The sequence below is a fragment of the Castor canadensis genome, chromosome 6, assembly GCF_047511655.1.
Source record: "Castor canadensis chromosome 6, mCasCan1.hap1v2, whole genome shotgun sequence".
NCBI classification, from domain to species: Eukaryota; Metazoa; Chordata; class Mammalia; order Rodentia; family Castoridae; genus Castor; species Castor canadensis.
Genome location: NC_133391.1, coordinates 12,254,431 through 12,276,697, shown reverse-complemented (window position 1 = coordinate 12,276,697; position 22,267 = coordinate 12,254,431). Strand labels below are relative to the sequence as shown.

The 22,267-nt window shown below is 49.8% G+C and overlaps 1 protein-coding gene across 2 annotated transcripts; it reads left to right on the top strand.

Annotated features, from left to right (window-relative positions):
- Positions 1 to 10,944: 10,944 nt before the first annotated feature.
- Rfc2 (replication factor C subunit 2) lies at positions 10,945 to 22,237 on the top strand. Of its 2 annotated transcripts, XM_020164705.2 has the most exons (11): positions 10,945 to 11,071; positions 13,292 to 13,361; positions 13,654 to 13,695; positions 13,911 to 14,017; positions 14,122 to 14,223; positions 15,750 to 15,850; positions 17,903 to 18,060; positions 18,233 to 18,298; positions 19,178 to 19,258; positions 20,301 to 20,414; positions 21,772 to 22,237. In XM_020164705.2, the coding sequence occupies exons 1-11, from the start codon at positions 10,983 to 10,985 to the stop codon at positions 21,880 to 21,882; spliced, it is 1,041 nt and encodes a 346-aa protein (XP_020020294.2). In that variant the 5' UTR covers positions 10,945 to 10,982; the 3' UTR covers positions 21,883 to 22,237. The 2 variants fall into 2 exon arrangements, with proteins under 2 accessions (XP_020020294.2, XP_073931843.1); XM_074075742.1 differs by lacking the exon at positions 14,122 to 14,223.
- Positions 22,238 to 22,267: the final 30 nt, after the last annotated feature.

Here is a 22,267-nt window from a genome sequence, read left to right as displayed (position 1 = left end):
CCAGGCTGTGATAGGGTCTAGACCTATCTTTCTGTGACACTTTATTTCTTTTGGTGGCACTGGGATTTGAACCCAGGGCCTCATGCTTGCTAAGCAGCCATTTTACCACTTGAGCCACTCCACCAGCCCTAGCTCTTTGTTTCTGGCTCACTAACGAATGCACAGATGGATGGATGGACGCGTGCATGGATGGAGACCATGTCGGTCATCACAAGTGTCTGTCATGTGTCACCCACCCCATGGACAGAACATGCTGTGCCCCAGTCCTTTGTGTCTTTTTTTTTTTTTTTTTTTTTGTGGTACTGGGGTTTGAACTCAGGGCTTCACCTTAAGCCACTCCACCAGCCCTTCTGTAATGGGTATTTTCAAGATAGGGTCTTGCAAACTATTTCCCCAGGCTGGCTTCTAACTGCGATCCTCCTGATCTCTGCGTCCTGAGTAGCTGGGATTACAGGTGTGAGCACCAGACCTGGCCTGTCCTTTGTGTCTTGACTGTGTTCTCCTCCCTCCACACACACGCACACACTCACGCTCATCCCTCAGCCCCAGGCGATCCATCCCACACCTGGAGCACAATAAATTATAGTTTGGTTGGGATCCTAGCTAGGATTTTCAAAATGACACCCTGCACCCAGCCACCTAGGTATGAGGAAAACATTCCTGTGAACACAGCCTTCTGGGAATTGATGCCCTAAGGCCATGGGTGGTGAGGCCCGCCCTCTGCACAAGAGTGGACATGCCAGGATGGAGAGAGCTTCTAGAATGCTCAGGGTGCCTTCTTCAGGTACAGGCCAGCCCTAGGGAGACTTCCAGGGCTAGGAAGAGCATAAAATACACCCCCAAACTGGAGTACCCCAAATCTGGGTTGGCCTCTGGTGCTCCTTTGCTATCCAAGGTGGATGTGGTATTGAAATGGTAAGTGTGACCTTGCTTTGAGGAATAATGACATTCTGTTGAAAAGGAACTTCAAACCACTGAGGTGACATCTTTGTTGTTTCAGCCTCCTTTGTGCCCAGATCACAGGCATGGGCCACTATACCCAGACTTTTCTTTGGTGGTACTGGGATTTGAACTCAGGGCTTGGCACTTGCAAATCAGGTGCTCTACTGCTTGAGCCACTCCTTCAGTTCGTTTTTCTCTGGTTATTTTGGAGATATGGGTCTTGAGACTATTTGCACAGGCTAGCCTCAAACTTTGATCCTCCTGATCTCAGCCTCCCAAATAGCTGGGATTACAGGTGTAAGCTACCAGTACCCGGCTTTCTCATCTTTTTAAAAAATGTTCTCTTAGGGGGCGGAGTGGGTGGTAAGGGAGGGGGTGGGGGCAGGGGGGAGAAATGAACCAAGCCTTGTATGCACATATGAATAATAAAAGAAAAATGAAAAAAAAATGTTCTCACCTCCTAGTTGATCCTGTGTGGACTTGTACATTTTTCCAGTGCGGCAGTTGTTAGCTTAAAGTAAGCTCCATGATGGGGTCACCGAAATATGCTAGCCACGGAAAAACCCAATAGGAAGCAAAAGTATCCAGGGCACCACCTGTGGGAGAGTCCCTGCCCCTAACCCATGGCCTAACATGTCACGCCTGAGTTTATGGGCACATCACAGCGGCAGCTTCTCAGCCCTGAAACACTGGTGTTCCCCAGTTCAATTACATCAGCACCTTGCCAGGCACAGTGGTGAGTATCTGTAGTTCCAGCTGCTTTTGAGGCTGAAGCTAGAGGATTACTTGAGCCAGGAGTTCAAGGCCAATCAGAGCAACATAGGGGGACCCCATCTGGAAGGAAGGAAAGGAGGGAGGGAGAGAGGAAGAAAGGAAGCAGGAGGTGTGGCTCAGTAGTAGAGTGTGTGTAGCATGGTGGGGTCCAGGTTCTGTGTCCACCCCCACACACCTCACACCCCCCCACACCCCCAAACACACAACCATACCCCCACCCCCCCACATGCCCCCCCACACCTACACACACATATACAATCTCTTGGGTGGCTGGGACCCCTGCCTCAGTGTTGTGTTGCCTTTTTTTTTTTTTTGGCAGTACTGAGGTTTGAACTCAGGGCCTCACACTTGCTAGGCAGGTGCTCTACCACTCGAGCCACTCTGCCAGTCCTTTTGTGTGAGGGGTTTTTTCAAGATAGGGTCTCTTGAACTCTTTACCCAGGCTGGCTTTGAACAACAATCCTTCTGATCTCTGCCTCCTGAGTAGCCAGGATTACAGGCGTGAGCCACTGGCACCTGGCTGCGTATTTTTTGAACACAGTCTCACATCTATTCCAGAGCCAGCCTGGGCTGCAATCCTATTTATGCTTCCCGTGTAGCGGGGATGACAGATGTGCCCAGCTTTTTATCGTTTGCCATGTGGGGGGGTCTCACCAACTTCTTCCCCGGTCTGGCCTCGAACCACAATCCTCCCAGTCTCTGCCTTCTGAGTAGCTGGGATTACAGACATGAGCCATGGAACCAGGTCCATCCTATCTCTTTAACAGCTGTCCTCCTCAGAGAAAAAGTGGCCAGCAGTGGGCTCTCCAGATGGACGTCATTTTTAAATGTATGTAAACAGGATTACACTTTTTTCTGTGCCTTTGTGCGTGGTGCTGGGGTTTGAACCAGGGTCTTGCAGTGTTAGGCAAGTGCTCTGTCACTGAGCTCCACCCCACGTGACGTGATTCTTTTTGGGGGGACATGGAGACCTTCCTTTGCCAGTGAAGGTAGGTGGCCTTCATGTTTTAGTGACTGAATAATGTGAATGTCCCATAATTTGCTGACCCACTGTGAACATCCTAGAACACACATCTCTGTACACTCACAATCCCCGTGCCTCAGCCTCCCAAGTGCTGGGATTACAGGAGTGTAGCATGAAGCCTGGCTTAGGTGTTTGTGTAAGACAAGCCTCTAGAAGCAGAATTCTGGGTCAAACAAAGGTGTATTACTAAAAACTGACAAATTGATCTCCCAAAGGCCTTTACTCTTTACACAGGAAAGAAAAATGGGCAACAGATAAGTCACAGACAAGGAAATACATTACTGGAGGTGTGGCTCAAGTGGTTTATAAGCATAAGGCCCGGGGTTCAAACCCCAGTATTTCCAAAAAAAAAGAAGACCACATGAGACAGGCACGGTGGTGCACTCCTGTAATCCAAATCCAGCCCTTGGGAGGCTGAGGCTGGAGGCTGGAGGCTGGAGAGTTTGAGGCCTATGTGTAACACGTGTGTGTGACATACACAACAGGTCTGACATACAGACAAAAAAACGCACTTGACTCCCGTGCACCACTGGTAAGGGGACAAAGGGGACACGGGTGGGCTGAGCTTGGGGGCTGGTCCCCAGATGGAGAAGTGGCCTCAGGAAGGCTGGGCAGGCTTGCTCAGGAAGTAGGAGAGCCCGACGAGTCAACTCTCCAACCAAAAGTACAGTCAAGGTCCAGACGGTTTAATGATGGGGGCTGTGGGTATAGGGCGGGTTGCCACCCCGCCTCCAGTCTCAGGGTCACTCCTACACTGGCACATAAAACACGTGGTCCTCTGTGCCCGTGACGCTGAGGAATCTGGAAAAATTCTGCCCTTATTTATTATTAAAGAAAGGAAAGAAGGAAGGAAGGCAGTTCTCAAAGTTTCTAAACTGTTAAAGTTTAACAAGAGATCAGACGAAAACCTTTGCACACGGGACACTTCTGAACATGTATTTATACAGACTAGCTCCTTCTCAGCAGGGGTGGTAAAGTATTAATCTTACCCTTCAAGGTTTGCTAACAGGCACCCTTTGAAATCACTAGCCTTAACACTGGAAAATGCCACCTTGGTCTGGGCGTGGCAGCGCCCACCTGTAATCCCAGCTACTTGGGAGGTTGGTTGGAGGCAGGAGGATTGTGGTTTGAGGTCAGCTACGGGGCAAAGATGGCAGCTAGACCCTATCTCAAAAAAGTAAACTAATGCAAAAGGACTGGAGATGTGGCACAAGTGTTTGCCTACAAGGCCCTGGGTTCCATCCCAAGAGCTGTAAAGAAAAAAAGGGGGGGGAAGCCACCTTGGGAGGAGACTGTCTTTTTTCTTGGTGGCATCGGGATTTGAACTCAGAGCCTCACACTTGCCAGGCAGGCGCTCTACCAGTTGAGCCACTCCACTGTTCTTTTTTGTGATGGGTTTTTTCAAGATCGGGTCTCGAGAACTACTTGCTTAGGCTGGCTTTGAACCATTATCCTGTGGCTGGGATTACAGGCGCAAGCCACCAGCACCTGTCAAGAATGCTTTTTCAAAGATGCATCTGCAGCTGGGGTGTACAATCTTCCTGGGGGTGAGAGGGGGTGAGCACATAAAAATGGAAGCCCATTGCTCGGAAGAACCTTGCTTAAACTTGACCTCTGCTTCCTTTGAAGGCCTCCTCCCTGTGGTGCCTGGGCCACTGCTGCCTGTGACACTCCCCTCCCCCGTCCCCCCAGCCAGTGCCTTCCAGCACCTGCTCAGTGGTGAGGTGCCAGCCCTGCTGCCCGCCAGGGCGCACCTCCCACTGTGAATAGCTTCGCTGGGCCTCTGTGCACTGGCCGTGCAGGAGTCACATTTGAGACTGTGTCCCTTTTTGTCCAATGGGGTGTCATGCCTGGGAGAAGACCCGAAGGCTGCACTGTGACTCTGTTAATTGTAGTGGCAGGAGAAAGTCATGAGAGCTTCAGAGGGGAGCTAAAGAACAGGTGAGACCAGCTCAGGGGGAAAGTGTTTCAGGTGACAGGGTTGTCCCCTGTGGCCTCCTTCGTGGGCTCCAGCCCACCAATGTCCCCAGGAATCTCCTGGCAAGGCCAAGAGGATGTCAGAGAGGCAGGATGAGAGTGGCTGACCACAGAGCACAGTTCTGGGTCAGGCCATCCATGAAGCACCTTTCTGCTCACAGAGACACCTTGGTTCTATGTGCCTCAGTTTCCCCACAGTCATGGATAACAGTAACTCACAGGGAGCTGCCAGGAGTCACTGTGAAGTCCTTCTACCAGGGCCAAACATTAGTAATTAAGAAAAGGCACAGCAGGGTGTGGAGACTGAGCTTGCCTCAGAAGCTTGAGGCCCTGGATTCAATCCTCTGTATCAAGAAAAAAAAAAAGAAAAAAAACCTTCCCTATGCAGCCTATAGCACGACCCTAAAACAGTGTGGTGACCCCTGTGGGAATGGGAGCATTCAGGTGTGTCAAAGAACAACTTTTGTGCACTGAAACTTCATTTGGAACGGAACTGAAAATTTACTGGGCCAGGTGCTGGTGGCTCCTGCCTGTAATCCTACCTACTTGGGAGGCTGAGATCAGGAGGATCACAGTTTGAGGCCAGCTCACGCAAATAGCTCAAGAGACCCCCATCTCTAAAATAACCAGAGCAAAATGGACTGGAGGTGTGGTTGAAGAGGTAGAGCTCCTGCTTTGCAAGTGTTTAGCCCTGAGTTCAAACCCCAGTTCCACCAAAAAAAAAATTATTTAACTTATGAAAGTTACAAAATTTAAAAACATTCTTTTATTTATACAATTATTATGGAAATGTCACAATGAAACCTATTAATATGTACAGTTATAAGGCATTAATAATTATAATTTTAAAAGAAATGATAGCAGTTTGAGGAGGTGTGTTTACCCTGATTTGAGTATTACAGAATGTGTACATTTCTGTTATTTTTTGAGACAGGGTCTCACTTATGCAGAAAACAGACAGATTCATTTATTCATTCAGCAAGTTTTTATTGACTACCTACTCTATGCCAGCCGGTGAACAAAAAAGAATTCTTCCTCTCACACAGCTGACATTCTAGATGACACAGACCTGAAAAGGTGAATGTCAAAAACATAGTAAGTGAAAAAAAGACCCAAATTTATACCCAGAATGATTAGATGTATAGGAAATTTAAAACCCATAAACTCGTGCTACGTCACACTCACAGGTAACTGCATCTCATAAAAGCACAAAAGCACACAAAACACACAGTACTGAGGCAGATGAAGTGGTGCACGCCTGTAATCCCAGCACTTGGAAGGCTGAAGCAGTAGGACTTTGAGTCCAATGCCAGCTTGGGCTACGCGGCAAGACCCCATCTCAGAAACAAAAACTCAAGGTGGCACTGCAGTGCACAGCTGTAATTCCAGCCACACGTGTCAGAGACCCCATCTCAAAAACAAAAAAAGTCACAAAGTAGGATTAGAGGTATACCTCAGTGGAGGAGTGATTGCCTAGGACGTTCAAGTCCCTCGTTCTATCCCATTGCCAAAAAAAAAAAAAATCACACAGCAAAAGCAACATTTGCACACATTTCTTCCCTTGCTCCCTGCAGACCACTCACTGTGTGGGAAGCAGAGTGACCGTGGCTTTGGCCGGAAGCCCTCCAGGGGCTTTGTGTTGCTTTTTTTTTTTTGGCCTCAAACCTCAATCCTCCTAATCTCAGCCTCCCAAATACCTAGGATTACAGGTGTGAGCCACAGAGCCTGGGTCGTAGGTTGTTTCTGATATAGGGTTTCCACACCTCCACCTTGTTTGCTGGTCTCCAACTCTCAATCCTTGTGATCCTCCCACCTTCCCTTTCTGAGTAGCTGGGATTACAGGCGTTCATAACCAAGCCCAGCTCTCACTGCTCTTACTAGTCCTTCATGGCCCTGTGTGACCCAGCCCCGGCAGGCTCTCTCTCCCACCCCAACTCCTGCCCTTTCCCAATTCCTCCAGTCACTGTATTCCAGTTTCCTGTCATCGACTGACTGATTGACTGACTCACTCATCCCTTCAGGAAATAGGGCGCCCCTACTCTGAGTAGCTATTATAGGCAAGAGAGATGCAGTAGAAAGAGAACAGAGAGAGTTCCTGTATCAAAGATGTCATGGCAGGGGTGTGGGGGGGGGGACACAACTAATAAACAAGTCAGTGAACCAGACAAGTGTAGATGGTAAACAGGGTGACTGGCGGGGGAGTCAGTCAACACAGTCAAATCTCAATTCAGGACTGGGGCTAGCATAGCATGCTGGGGCCCCGGGTTCAATCCCAGTACTGAAAAAAAAATCTCAGATTCAGGGTTCCGATCCCAGGTCAGATGTCCTCCCTGCCCCCACACCCAAAAAAGCCCTTCCTAACCTCCCTGGCAGGGTGCTGGATTGCTGATATCTGACACTTACCATTAATTATATTTAAATAAAACTCGGACTGCTGCCCTGTCCTTACACAGTGCCTCTCACAATGGCTGCAGTGCTTAGTCAATATTTGTGAAAGGTGGGAAGCAAGACTGAAGCAAAGATTTCTAACCAGTTCTACATCCCATAATTCTCACTGAAGCCATTTCCAGGGACAGATTTCACTCAGGGCAGAAACAGCCTTCCACTGTAGATATAACTAAGACACGTGTTTTTTCACTTCTTGATGGGCCTCTAATGTTGAGAGTGGCACACGCCTATAATCCCAGCGCTGGGGAGGCCAAGGCAGGAGGAGCATGAGTTCCAGGCCAGCCTGGGCTACATGGTAAAACCCTGTCTCAAAAAAAAAAAAAGAAAAAGCTGGGTGCTGGTGGCTCACGCCTGTAATCCTAGCTACTCAGGAGGCAGCGATCAGGAGGATTCAGGTTCAAAGCCAGCCCAGGCAAATAGTTTGTGAGACCCTATCTGGAAAATACCCAAAATAAAAAAAAAATAAAAAGGGGGGAGGGGCTGGTGGATTGGCAGAGTGCCTGCCTACTAAGTGGGAGACTCTGAGTTAAAGTTCAAACCCCAGTATGACCAAAAAAGAAGAAGGCAAGCTACAGACCACAGGGAAATCTAATCTACTTGGAAGCAAAAAAGAAAAAACGAGTATTTAAAAGCCAGTGTAGGGGCTGGGGATGTGGCTCAAGTGGATGAGTGCCTGCCTAGCAAGTGCAAGACCTTTAGTTCAATTTCCAGTACCACCCAAACCCCACAAAATTGCAGTGTTGCTGGGCACGGTAGCTCCAGCCTGTAATCCTCCAGTCAGAGGTGGAGATGGGTGCATCCTGATTCCAAGGCCGGCCCCAGAAAGTTAGTGAGAGCCCATGTCAAAGAACAAGCTACAGCACAGAGTTCAAATCCCAGAACCTAAAGAAAAAAGAAAAAAATCAGTGTAAAGCAGGCAAACAGGAACCAATGTGCTGGGCGTCCTGGGCGGTGGGGGCCCAAGTGGGCGGAAAGCCGGTACACTTCCTAGTCCTGTGCTGTGATGTCCCCAGTCTTGACCCGCCCACTAGCAACATCACACAGGAAGTGGGCTGTATGCTGATGGTACAGTCAAAGAATTTGAACCAAGATTTGCTGCTCAGCCTATCTAAAAATTGCACTGGAATCCTACGGACCTGGGTGAGGATTTTGTCTTTTTTTTTTTTTTTGTAGCACTGAGGTTTGCTAGGCAGGTGCTTTACCACTTGAGCCACTCCATCAGCTCTTTTTTTGTGATAGGTTTTTTTCAAGATAGGGTTTCAAGAACTATTTGCCCGGGCTAGCTTTGAACCTGGATCCTCCTGATCTCCTCCTCCTGAGTAGCTGGGATTACAGACGTGAGCACCAGCGCCTGGCTGTGTTCAGTTTGATCTCCTGCGTGCCTTCTTCCTCTCTTACCTACCTGCCTGGTCCTCAGGGGACCACAGAGTTGGGGAGCTGAGCCTGGGTGGATTGGGTATCCTGGGAACTCATGGATTTGTTAGGAGGAAGTCTCTTTCCCAATAGCCTGTGGGTTCCCCAACTCTCCCTGGTCCTCCAACATGGCTGCTGTTTGGCCTTGGGTAGTGGCTGGAGTTCTGAAGCTCTGAGCTGTTTGGGCCCAAGTTCAAGGAGTCACAGAAGCTCAGTCTAGAGAAAAGAAAATGTCCTGAATGCAGTTCCACCACAAAGGTCACTGCCCTCTCTGGCTCTCCTGGCATTCTGAGCACCCCAGTGAGAGCTGAGTGCTGGCAGAACCAAAGGGCCTCTTGTTCAGGGGGCTGAAGACAAGAACCAAAGAGAAAGAATTACACCCTGTTTTCTGCATTGGTTGAAAATGTTGAGCTTTGGGGGGAGAAATAAACCAAGCCTTGTATGCACATATGAATAATAAAAGAAAAATGAAAAAAAAAAAAAAGAAAATGTTGAGCTTCTAAACAGCTATGTGGCAGGAAGGGGACATGTGACCACTGACTATAAGGAAAACATGAGAACCATAGCAAGGAAAAAACGCAGACATTTCAAGAACAGTCTACACTTAAAGCTGGGCATTGTGACACATGCCTGTAGGCCTAGCTATGTGGGAGGTACAGTCAGGAGGACTGAGGCCTGTGGCCTACCCAGGAAAAAGTGAGACCCTATTTAAAAATAGCTAAAGCAAAAAGTACTGCAGGTATGGTTCAAGTTGTAGAGCGCTTTCTTTGCAAGTGTGAAGCCCTGAGTTCAAATCCCAGTCTCCCCCGAGCACAAAAAAAAAAAGACATTCTCCTCCCAAGGTGGCTTCCCCCCCCTTTTTTTTATTTTACAGTATTTGGGATGGAACCCAGGACCTTGTGCTTGCTAGGCAAACACTACCACTTGTGCCTCATCTCTGGTCCTTGCAATATTGATTTTGGAGCCATAATTAGGTGAGTGACTAATGGACTGATTTAAAGATGAGAAGACAAGTCTGTAGTACATGCAAATTCTCACCTTCCTCAGTCTGCTGGTGAAAGCAACTCAGTTCCTTGTCCCTGATCCAAGGGTTATGGGAACATTGATCCGCACTGCTCCTTACCTCACTGAGCATTTACAGTGCTCCAGGCCTGAGCTAAGAACACTGGGGCTAAGTAGGTCCCAATAACTCAAACGTTAACAGCAATTTTCTTTTTTGGCAGTACTGGGTTTTGAACTCAGGCAGTCTCACACTTGCTGGGCAGGTGTTTTACTACTGGAGCCACACAGCCTGCACCACTTTTTTTTTTTTTTTTCTTTCCATGCTGGGGATGGAATCCAGGGCCTTATGCATGGATCCCAGACACACGATCACCAGTTTTCACTCTGAAATTACAGAGTTGCATCCTGGCAACCGAAATGACGTTAATCAGATTTTTTCTTTTAGTGGGATTGGGGTTTGAACTCAGGGCTTCCAGTTTGCAAAGCAGGCGCTTTGCCGCTTGAACCACACCTCCAGTCCATTTTGCTCTGGTTAATTTGGACATGGGGTGGGGTGTTTCAGAACTATTTGTCTGGGCTAGTCTCAAACGGTGATTCTACTGATCTGAGCCTCCCAAGTAGCTGGGGTTACACACCTGAGTCACCAGCGCCGCTTGACATTGATCAAATTAATCATTCCCAAGCCTGCTTCTTGGTCTGTCACCAAGAACACTGAGGGTCAGCCTCGGATCTACTGCATAGTAAGGCGGTAGCTAACGACAGTCATTATTATTATTATGACATTTGGGATATGGGAATAAAGATTAGCTTAACAGGTAGCCAGCAACCCCAAAGAATGCTCCTATTTTTCATACGATCCAGAGTTTTTCTCCTTTGCAAAATGAGGGAGGGGGAGGGTCCCCGTCTTGCAGCAGGGCGACAGTCCCCTGATAATGAACGCCGATTCGGGAACACGGCTGGGGGCACAGGAGACACCCGCAGGGGACCGATCATTTGGACACCCGGAGCCATGGGACAACTTGGGCTCCGTCCTGCCGCCCAGGGGCCGCGGCCCGCATGCACGGGGTCGGAAGCTCCCGCCTCGCCGGGGTGGGGAGACCCCCCTTCTCCTCCGATAAAACACACAAACGTCCGTTCCTGGAGCGACCTGCCTTCTCAGAGGACGACCCGGTCCGCTTCTGCCATCCTCTGGCTCGCAGGCGGAACACCAGGTCTCCCGTGGCAACCGCGCGAGCCCTAGCGGCCGGCGCCCTCTCCGGCGAGCCTTCTGCGCAGGCGCGGAATGACGCAACACGCAACTTCCGCTTGTTTTCCGGAGTCCTGTCGGCGCCGGGGGCGGGGGCTTTTTTACGTGATGACGTCAATGTCCCGGGCTTCGACGGCGGGAAGAAGCGACGCGGGAATGGAGGTGCAGGAAGGTGTTGCGGGGGAGCGCGGGGCTCAGGCCTCCAGCAAGGCTACGGGCAGCGCCGGCCATTACGAGCTGCCGTGGTGAGGACCCAGGCCGTAAAATAATTGGGCGCATGGGGGCACAAGGGTGGGCGAGGGGCGGGCTGAGCCTCGGGGGAATCCGGGAGACGGGGGTTCGGGCCCGACCGCGGGGTCCCCATAGTGTCCCGGAGGTGTTTGTTTGCAGAAGGCGACGGACGTGGGCTTCTGAATTCTGTGAATGGAGTCTTGGTACTCCATGGGACCTGTTTTTTATTTTTATTCGTGATTTTTATGTTAAATTACATGCTGAAAATGATACTGCCATTGAGTATATTGGAGCCAGTATGTTGTATTGTTAGAATTTAATTTTGTTCATTGTCTTTTTACCTTTTAATGTGGCTACCAGAAATTGTGAAATGACATAGGCGACTGGCCTTCCATTTTTCTTGCACAGTGCTGTTGTAAATGATTTGAGACACTTCAGGGAGCCAACCCACTTCTTTGCTATCTATTGTCATGGTGGTTACATCTAATAAAGACGAAGTAAAAAATAAACAAATAAACAAAGCTAGCTGGCTGCTGGTGGCTCAGGCCTGTAATCCTAGCTACTCAGGAGGCAGGGATAAGGAGGTTCGCAGTTCGAAGCCAGCCCCTGGCAATTAATTCCCTGAGACCCTGTCTTGAAAATACCTAACACAAAAAAGGGCTGGTGGAGTGGCTCAAGGTGTAGGTCCTGAGTTCAAACCCCAATACCGCAAAAAAAAGTAAATAAATAAAGCTGAAGTGCAATAGTAGAGTGCGTGTCCCTGGATTCAATCCCTAGCAACCCCCTCCCCCCCAAAAAAATGTATCTATAGAGAGAGGGCAAGTAAATGTGATGTATATTTGGCTGGGAAAGGTGCTGTGAAGAAAAATAGCTGTGATGGTCAAAGAAGGCCTCTGATGAGGTTTTGCTAATTGATTCAAAAAGTCAGGGGTCAAGCCTTGTGACTTTGTGAAGGAAGAACTGTCAGGCAGGGGGAGCAGCTGTGCAGAGACCCTGAAAAGGAACTTGCTTCCCTTGGTCAAAATCCAGCTCCAGAATCAGGTGTGGTGGTACATGCCTGTAATCCCAGTACTCAGGGGGATCAGCAATTTGAGGACAGCCTGAGCTACATAGTGAGATTCTGTCTCAAAATAACAACAAAGGGCTGGAGGAGTGGCTCAAGTGGTAGAGCACCTGCTTTGCTATCTCGAGGCCCTGAGTTCAAACCCCAGTCCCACCAAGAAACAACAAAAGAATAACTATAGCTGCAGCTTCAGGTCCTGACAATCCCAGCTTGATTCGTTTCCTGCTCTGGGCATGCACAGCCCTTAGTGTATGTCATCAGCTTCCACTATGGCAGGATTCACCAAAGGCTGTCTCCCTACTAGTGGAAAATTCCATTAGAGCAAGAATCATGTCTTAGCTGGGCGCTGGTGGCTCCCACCTGTAATCCTATCTACTCAGTCCTTTTGCTTTTGTTTTTCAGATAAATTCTTGTGCTTTTGCCTGGGGACGGCTTGGGACCATGATCTTCCCTCCTGAGTAGCTGAGATTGTAGGCATGATTCACAATGCCTGGCCCCTACAGCTTGCTTATTTCAAAGGAAAAACTGTTGGTATGGACAGGCCCTTGACCTGTCCACTACACATGGCCTGATAGGATCCCAGGATAGGCCTGTGGTTTCTGTCTAGCCAGCCCTGCTGTGCACTTGGCACACGGCTGCCAAAACTGGCAGGCAAGGGTCCAACTGCACTCATGTCTGACAGAATGGATGATGTCAGTGCTGCATGTACTCAGCCTCCATTGTAACTTTTGCCACGCAGTGTCCCCTTGGTCCAGATGGCCTGTTCTGGCCCCTCTCCAGCAGCAGCAGGTGCATTTCTGCTGTGGCGGGTGTGAGGCCTGTGGCGGGCAAGTCTCATGCACTTAACTTTACAAATGGCACTTGGGGACCTTATAAAATTAAAAACTTGCATATATTTATTCAATGTAGATAATCTGGTGTTTTTGTTTGTTACTTTTTTGTTTTGAGAAAGGGTCTTGCTCTGTAGTTCAGGCTAACCTTGAACTTGCTGTGTAGCCAAAACTGACCTCCAACCCTCGATTCTCCTGCCTCAGGCTTCTAAGTTCTGGGGTTACAGGCGTGTACCACCACGCCCAGCTTGAACATGTATAATCTGACAAAACTTTCAGAATTACCCCTTATAACATGAATATAACCAAGTCGACATTGTTACTCCTTTTCTTCAAAACAGGGTTGAAAAATACAGGCCAGTAAAGTTGAATGAAATAGTGGGGAATGAAGACACAGTCAGCAGGCTGGAGGTGAGTGACTCCACACAGCCATCTGATATCTTTATTTTTATTTATTTTTTTGGTGGCACTGGGGTTTTGAACTCAGGATCTCATGCTTGCTTGGCAGGTGCTCTTACTGCTTGTACTACACCACCAGCCCTTTTTTTGTGATGGGTTTTCTTGAGATAGGGTCTTGAACTATTTGCTGGGCTGGTTTTGAAACTTGATCTTCCTGGTCTCTGCCTCCTGAGTAGCTAGGATTACAGGTGTGAGCCCCGGTGCCCGGCTAGATGAACTATTTTAATGAACCTCTCTCTCTCAGGTGTTTGCCAGAGAAGGAAACGTGCCCAATATCATCATTGCTGTGAGTACTCGCTCCTGCTGGGGACATCCTGGCATCTCATGTCACTCCCCTCTTACATGCTGCTGTCACTCGGAGCCTCCTGCACAGGCTGTGTGTCACGGGCTGGATGGATGCGGGATGTGCTATGGTGGGGCGGGAAGTCCCTGGGAGCATGTGCTGGCCGCCTGGTCTGGGTCCTTGTGCTGTGAGCCACTCACCAGAGCCCTTGCTCCCAGGGCCCTCCAGGCACTGGAAAAACCACCAGCATCCTGTGTTTGGCCCGAGCCCTGCTGGGCCCAGCCTTGAAGGACGCCGTTCTGGAACTCAATGCCTCAAATGACAGGTGTGTGTCCCCGTGGCTCTACGGAGGTTTTAAAGTCCCCGTGCAGGTAACTGAATTTGTCTCAGAAGATGGTAGTAAGGATTTATTCTGCTTTATTTCTTCAGGGGCATCGATGTAGTGAGGAATAAAATCAAAATGTTTGCCCAGCAGAAAGTCACTCTTCCCAAAGGCCGGCACAAGATTATCATTCTGGACGAGGCGGACAGGTGCCAGCTCTGCCAGATGCATCCCGGGCCTTATCAAATCTGGAGAAAAAGCCCCTATCACATCTTCAGAAAGCAGTTCGATAGGACATTGAGCCTTAAACCTTTGTGTTTTGTTTTGTTTTGTTTTGTTTTGGTGGACTGGGATTTGCACTCAGGACTTTGCACTTGCAAAGTAGGCGCTCTACCACTTGAGCCACTCCTCCAGTCCATTTTGCTCTGGTTATTTGGAGATGGGGTCTCAAGAACCATTTGCCTAGGCTGGCCTTGAACCTAAATCCTCCTGATCCTCCCAGGTAGCTAGGATTACAGGTGTGAGCCACTGGTGCCCATCTTCTTTTTCTTTCCTTTTTTTTCGGTACTGGGGTTTGAATTCAGGGCATTGAGCTTTCCAGGCAGGTGCTCTACAGCTTAAGCCCCCAACCCCAATACCTCCACCCTTTAATGGGTCGTCCTACTCCATTCTCCTGGCTGGGACTACAGGTGTGCCTCCACTGTGCCTGACTGCAAATGTAGGTTTTATTTTTAGTCGTGTGTTTGTGAGCATAGAACTCCTTTCTTTGTTTCTTCCTCTGTCTGTCTGTCTCTCTGTCTATCTCTTTCTTTGAGGTACTGGGATTTGAACTCAGGGTCTCACACTTGCTAGGCCCTTTTTTATATTGGGTATTTTCAAGATAGGGTCTTGTGGACTTTTCACCCGGGCTGACTTTGACCCTCAATCCTCCTGATCTCTGAGTAGCTGGAATTATAGGTGTGAGCTACTGGTGCCAGGCTGTGAGCATAGACCTTAGCAGTTACACTTATTCATAGTATGGGTGTGTGTTACCTGTTTGTCTGTAACATGGCTTGTATCACTAATGGAAGCTGACATTTACTGAATCCCATGTGTTCATTTACAATACTCTAGGGACCCTCCTGAGCACTTCACATGTTACTCTGTCATTTGCGACATCCCTCCAAAGTAGATGGGACTGTCTCCATCTTACAGGATTCCCCTGTGAGGTCCCACAACCAGTAAACAGTGGGCTGCACGGCCCTGCTCTGGCTTCTGTGTGTAATCAGCCCCTGTGAGATCCAGATGGGGTCCCCAGCTAGGGCTGGGGCATGGCTCCGTGGTAGGGCACTTGCCTAGCATGCCGGAGGCCTGAGCCTCATCTCCAGTACCGCGAAAACAAGAAAGGAAAAATAGTTTCCAGCAGTCATTCTGATTCCTCTCTTGACTTATTTTATGTCCTGAAGGAATGAAGGGAGGGCCATGCTGGGCTGATGTGACAACAGCCACTGTAGGTGGTGATATTTGTGACTTCACGGGAGGGCTGTTTCTGGATGCTGTCGGTGCAGGTAATGTCTGGGTCATCTTAGGCAGCTTTTGGCTTTTCCCACTTCATTTAATGGGGTGGTGTGCTCACTTCTGAAACCCTGTCCAGGCCAGTGGATGTGTCCAGAGTCCTAGGTTTCTGGGTAGTGAGAAGTTTGTCCTTGGACGTCCAGGTCCTCCGGTGCAAACTGTCTCTGTGTCTGTCCCTCAGCATGACCGATGGGGCCCAGCAGGCCCTGAGGAGAACAATGGAAATCTACTCCAAAACTACCCGCTTTGCTCTTGCTTGTAACGCCTCGGACAAGATCATAGGTGAGTGTGGCTGTGCACACGTGGTGTTCAGCTGGCCTTTTGGTTTTTATTTTGGTAGTGCTGGGAGCAGAACCCACGGCCTCATGCATGCAAGTAAGCTGTCTACCACTGAGCTACACCCACAGCCCCTTAGTTTCATGTTAGAAATGAGAAAAACCAAAGCCCAGAGAGGTTGCCTGGTTTTCCCAAAGTCGCACAGCAAGTGGAGGAGCTGGGGTTGGAGCCCCAGGTCCGTCTGGCTCCTGTGATCTTGTGGGCCCTCATGACTTCTTTCATATCTTGAGTGCCACCTTCACTGTCCTCCAAATGGACTGTCATAGTTTTGTGTGCCCCAAGTACTTGGTGTGGCATAGTCTGTGCTTTGGGCTTGGTCAGCACCAGGAATTGCATTGCGGTGAACTTTTTTTTGTTGTTGTTTTATGGAACTGGTATTTGAACTCAGGACCATCACCTTGAGCCACTCCACCAGCCCTTTTTCGTGATGGGTTTTTTCAAGATAGGGTCTTGCAAACTATTTGCCCTGGCTGGCTTTGAACCATGATCCTCCTGATTTCTGCCTCCTGGGATGATAGGTGTGAGCCACTGCACTCAGCATCCTTGTAAACTCTTACACACCAGTGTTCTGTGTGTCCTCGGTGTCTGTCCTTGCGGCTCCCTGACTCTTTCAGCAGCCCCTTCTGTGGGCCTTCCCCTCTTGAGTGCACCAGCTCCCTGCCTGGTATAGCCTGTGTCTGCCTCTCTCTCGTGGCCCTCTCGTCCAAGTCTCACTTCTGCTTTGCTAAACCCCAGCTGTTTGAGCCCCTGTACCCCACCCACTTCCCCTTCTGTACCCGCTTGGCGTGCGGCCACAGACAGTCACCAAGCACCTTACCAAACTCCACATCCGGCCAGACTAGTCTGCTCCGTGTTGCTGGGAGTCCTGCATGTTCTCCCTCCTTCCCCTTGTGGCCTGGAATTTGCTCAATCATTTACCCTGCCTTCACCAAACTCCCCCTGGGACAGCATTGCATGCTTGGGCCAATTTTACAGAGTTTGGTGACAAATCTTTTCCTGCAGGATGGCAGCAGTGTAGTTCAGGGAAAGTTCTCAATTTAGGGAATGGGGCCACAGCTCAGTGGTAGAGCACTTGCCTAGGATGTTCTGTCCTGGGTTATCTGGGTTCCATCCCAAGCGCTCCAAAAAAGAAAGCTGAGCACCCATGATCATGCCTTAATCCCAGTTACTCAGAAGGTAGAGATCAGGATATCGTGGTTTGAAGTCAGCCCTGGGCAAATAGTTTGAGACCCTGTCTTGAAAAAACCCATCACAAAAAATGGCTGGTGGAGTGGCTCAAGTGGTAAAGCACCTGTCTAGCAAATGTGAGGCCCTGAGTTCAAATCCCAGTACTGCCCCCCAAAAAAAAGGAAAAGAAAAGAGAGAGATGTTTTCTTTGAAGAAGGCCATGCCTGCTAATGCTTTGGAGAACCTGCCTGCTTTGAACTGAGTTCAAACCCTACTCCCGCCAAAAAACAAAACATTTTTTCCTGTCGGTTGCAAATGTATTAACATAAACAGCATTTTTAGGAAGGCCAGCATGGTGGCCACACACAGGCCAGAGAGTAACCATGCTGGGACCTGAATGCCAAAAAGAAGCTGCTGTGTTAAGTCAAGAAACCGCCTGTGGAGTTTTAGTTACTTTTTATTTTATTGTTGCAGTATGGGAGTTCGAACTCAGGGCCTCTAGTTTAGTAGGCAGGCCTCTCCCAGTTAAGCCATGCTCGCAGTCCTTTTGTGGGTGTCCCCTGGCCTGGTGAGCTTTGATTGTCCCAGAAGGGGCTGACATCCGGCCTGCTCTGTGACTCTGAGTCCACTGGGCTGGCTGTGACAGCATTGAACTTGTGCTGGTTTTCTGACTGGCCGCAGCTATGCCAGGCAGTGTCAGCTGAAGCCTCTGTCATTGCTTCTTGACCCTGGTCTTCGGGTCACTCCTGAGCATCTGCGGGTTAGGCAGCTGTGTCCCTGTGATCAGGAGCTGGCCTTCTGAGCAGGCCTCACCCTGCCATCTCTCTCCAGAGCCCATTCAGTCCCGGTGTGCAGTGCTGCGTTACACTAAGCTCACAGACGCCCAAGTCCTGACAAGGCTCATGAATGTCATCGCAAAGGAAGGAGTGCCATACACAGACGACGGCCTTGAAGCCATCATCTTCACAGCCCAGGGAGACATGCGGCAGGTGCGTGGGCTGCTGCCCTTCTAGTGCCAGCCTCACTCTGGGAAGAGAGAAGTGCTGTACCAAGTCCAGCCCGAGTGGGGACTGTGGGCTACCTCCCTGGGAATCCAAGAGGAGAGGCGGGGAAGGGTGGGGGTGTCACAGTCACCCCTTATGTCTTTCTGTCTCTCCCCAGGCACTGAACAACCTGCAGTCCACCTTCTCTGGATTTGGCTTTGTCAACAGTGAAAATGTGTTCAAGGTACCAGAGCTGTGAGGGCCTGGTCACAGTGGACCTGTGCATCCAGGTGTTGTAGCCACGCCTTAATCCCAGCACTCAGGAGACAGAGGCAGGAGGTTGGAAAGTTCTGAGCCAGCCTGGGCACTGGTGATTTACACCTGTAATCCCAGCTACTAGGGAGGCGGAGATCAGGAGGATCATGGATGGAGGACAGCCTGGGTCAGTAGTTCGAGAGACCCTATCTCAAAATATCCAACACAGAAAAGGGCTGGGAGTGTGACTCAGGTGGTAAAGCACCTGCCTAGCAAGGATGAGCCCCTGAGTTCAAATCCCGTTACTGCCAAAACTAAAAAAATAGACCATAGCAATGAACGTGTTACCAGAGATCCTCAGGAAGGAGAAAGTTGCCTGGCAACGAGTAGATGGTTCAGGCCCGGTTTTGTCCTGTGCAGCCACTGAGAGTAGGGTTCAATAAGGAGGAGGTGACAGGGCTGGGAGAGGGCGTCATTATAGAAGGTCCTAGAGGGCAGAACCTGGGGCAGCCTTGGTTGCAGGGAGTGTGAGCCACCAGTGTCATCCTCCAGGTCACCTCCTTCGTGTCACGCTGAGGCTGGAGAACCCTTGCAGGGAAAGCCAGTTCCTACTCCAGGGGACAGATGGGCCCAGATGTCCTCCCTGTTCTCCAGTGGGTCCCCCGTGGTTCTGGGCACACCACCCCCAAATTCCCCAGTCAAGACTGACACATCCACATGGGATGAGGAATTTGTATCGGGGTGTTGGAAGCTTTGTTCTCGGGGCTTTGCTCTTTGGTAGGGAGGGGACGTTCTGCTTGCTGGGGGATTGGTGGGAACCAAGGCCCAGCCTGGTGGGCTCCTGATGCCTTTTCTCCTGTGTGCTCAGGTTTGCGACGAGCCACACCCGCTCCTGGTGAAAGAAATGATTCAGCACTGCGTAGACGCCAACATCGATGAGGCCTACAAGGTGGCTGCCCTGTCCTGGTCCCCAGCTGCCTCCCGAGGGCCTTGCCAGGCTCTGCCCGTCACTGTGCTCAGTTCTTCCAGTCATTGTCAGATTCAGTGACCTACAGATGGTGGATTCCTCACCCTGGTCACACTGAAAGCAGTAGACCAGGAACTGAGCATCATGTCTTTCTGCTGTATTTATGTCCCTTGCAAGGGAAATCTGTCACCTGAGGCACAAGGAAAGACCAGCCCAACTCCTCCACTGATGCCTTCTTCCCTTGGATAGGGGTGACACATCAACCTCTGTCCTGAGAACATGAGAACCAGCATTCCCTGGCCAGCTGGGAAAGGGACCAGGCGGATGCTAGTGTCATTTTAGGACCTGCTTCTCTGAGGCTCCTTTGGCAGTTATGGGACTTCAGACTGTTGGTCTGACAGCCTGATGACAGGTTTCCCTCTCCTCTGCCCAACAAACCAGGTTGGAAGTGACTGGGTGTATGGCAGGTTTGACCTAATGGGAAACACAGGGAGACAGGCAGAGCTGGGGTCCAGAGGCAGGTCACTGAGGGCTTGAGGGAAGCCTTCAGGTGGCCCTGGGTGTAGGGGTGAAGCTTTCCTTCCTCCAGGTGCCAAGGCCAAGAGAGGCGCCTCCAGACCCCCTCTCTGGGTGGGGCCCATGTGGTGAGAGGGAGAAGCAGGAGGTGACACATCCGTTAGCCAGGCTTGGGGTGGGCTTTGTCCCCAGAGGCAGTGACAGGACTGGAAGCAGAGAAAGCTGGTGGGGCTGTTGGGCCTGGAGGCTCTGGCCCACCATGCAGGCCACTTTGCAGCATCAGTGGGAACAGTCGCCACTCTGTCTCTGACTCCCATGGTTGGAATAGGTCACACTAAGGTGTCTGTGAGACCGGCAGCCACTCCAGGGCAGCCAGGTGGTTCCCAAGGCCACATGGGTCCCTGAGCTGGGTGAGCCAAGGCTTCCTTGCTGTGAGAGGCCCAAGTCCACTCAGACTGGCTTCCACTCCCAGGCGACAGTGTCAGAGCCTTGTACTTCCTTTGCCTAGATCCTCGCGCACCTGTGGCACCTGGGCTACTCCCCTGAGGATGTGATCGGTAACATCTTCCGAGTGTGTAAAACTTTCCCGATGGCCGAGTACCTGAAGCTGGAGTTTATCAAGGTGGGTCAGAGCATGGGGTCCCCGTCCCTGCAGGGGACCTGCCTGGCATGGCTTTCTTCAGCGCTTACGGGCCAAGCCCCTTGAAGGTGTTCCCTAAGAGTGCCTTGGGTCGGGGGTGGCTGATTGTTCTGAGGGCTGAGTTTGTTCCACCTGGTCAGCAACCCAGGTGTCCTTTGGGGTGGCTGTCATCATTCACAACAGGTCCTCTAATGCACTGATCGTGGTGCTGGGCCTGGATCTGAGGTCTGGGGCGTGGTCCTTTCTATACATCCTGCTGATAGCATTCAGTCAACGCCACTGGAATTACAGACATGTGCCACCATGCCACCTGTTACTGAGTTTTGAGAGCTCTTTATATATTCTGAGTGTAAGTCCTTCATCAGATACTCATATGTGTTTTGTATGTATTTTCTTTTAGCCTGACTTTTTTTTTTTTTTATTAGTATTTTATTTATTTATTTGGCAGTACTGGCTTTTGAACTCAGGGCTTTGCACTTGCTAGGCAAGTGACCACTTGAGCCACTCCCTCAACCTTTTTTGCTTTATTTTTTTTTCCAATAGGGTCTCAAGTTTATGCCCAGGCAAGCCTGGACCTCAATCCTCCTATTTACACTTCCCAAATAGCTGGGATTGCAGGCGTGCACCATCACAAGCCTTTTATTGGTTGAGATGGAGTCTTGCTAACTTTTAGACTGGGCTTCAACCTCAGTCCTCTCAGTCTCCACCTCGCTCCCAAGTAGCTAGGATTGCAGTGTGCACCACTGTACCTGCAACTGACAGTGATTTTTGTTTGTTTGTTTTATGGTGCTTGGGTTTGAATTCAGGACTTTCACCTTGAGCCACCAGTCCTATTTTGTGTTAGGTATTTTTGAGATAGGATCTCATGAACTGTTTGCCCAGGCTGACTTCGAACCTCTATCCTGCTGATCTCTGCCTCCTGAGTAGCTGGGATTACAGGCGGAGCCACTGGCACCCAGCAACAGTTTTTTTTTTTTTTTTTAATCAGTATCCTTTTAGGAAATAAATTTTAGCTAAACTTAATTGATCGTATTTTAGCACTCATCTTCCAGTTGATTTTGAGTTCATTGTGTTTATTTTGTGTGCTATGAGTTTAGAGGAAAAGAAAAAGGTGATTAGCTGGTTGCTCATGCTTATAATCCCAGCTATTTGGGAAGCAGAGATCAGGAGGATCACAGTTCAAAGCCAGCCCAGGCAAATAGTTCTCAAGACCGTATCTTGAAAAAACCCATCACAAAAAAAGACTGGTGGAGTAGACCCTTAGTTCAAATTCCAGCAACACATACACAAAAGACCTCACTAACCTGATTTCGATTTCATTTTATTCTGTTTTTTTCAGGAAATTGGATACACTCACATGAAAGTGGCAGAGGGCGTGAACTCCCTTCTGCAGATGGCTGGGCTCCTGGCCAGGCTGTGTCAGAAGACCATGGCCTCAGTGGCCAGTTAGAGTGGAGATGGCCTGGATGAAGGTGGTGCACTCCTGTAATCCCGGCATTTGAGAGGCTGAGCAGGAGGATTGCGAACTGGTCAGCCTGGGTTACAGAGCAAGACGTGTTTCAAAAAAAAATAGTCCTCATCCCTGAAATGCTGGAATCTCAGCCTTCTGATGGGGGAACCGCCTTAGACTGGCACTAGGAACGCCTGACTTTAAACTCCAGTGGCTTCCATGTCCTCTGTAGCACCTCTCTGTTCTCCAGGTGACTGCCTTCCACCTAAAGCCAGGCTCAGGGCCAAGGCTGAAGCCTCCTCTCTGGCAGTGTTGGCATTTTACCCAATAAAGCCTCAGGGTGCTTGTTTTAGGATGATGTCTGACTACTTAGGGCCTTAAGAAA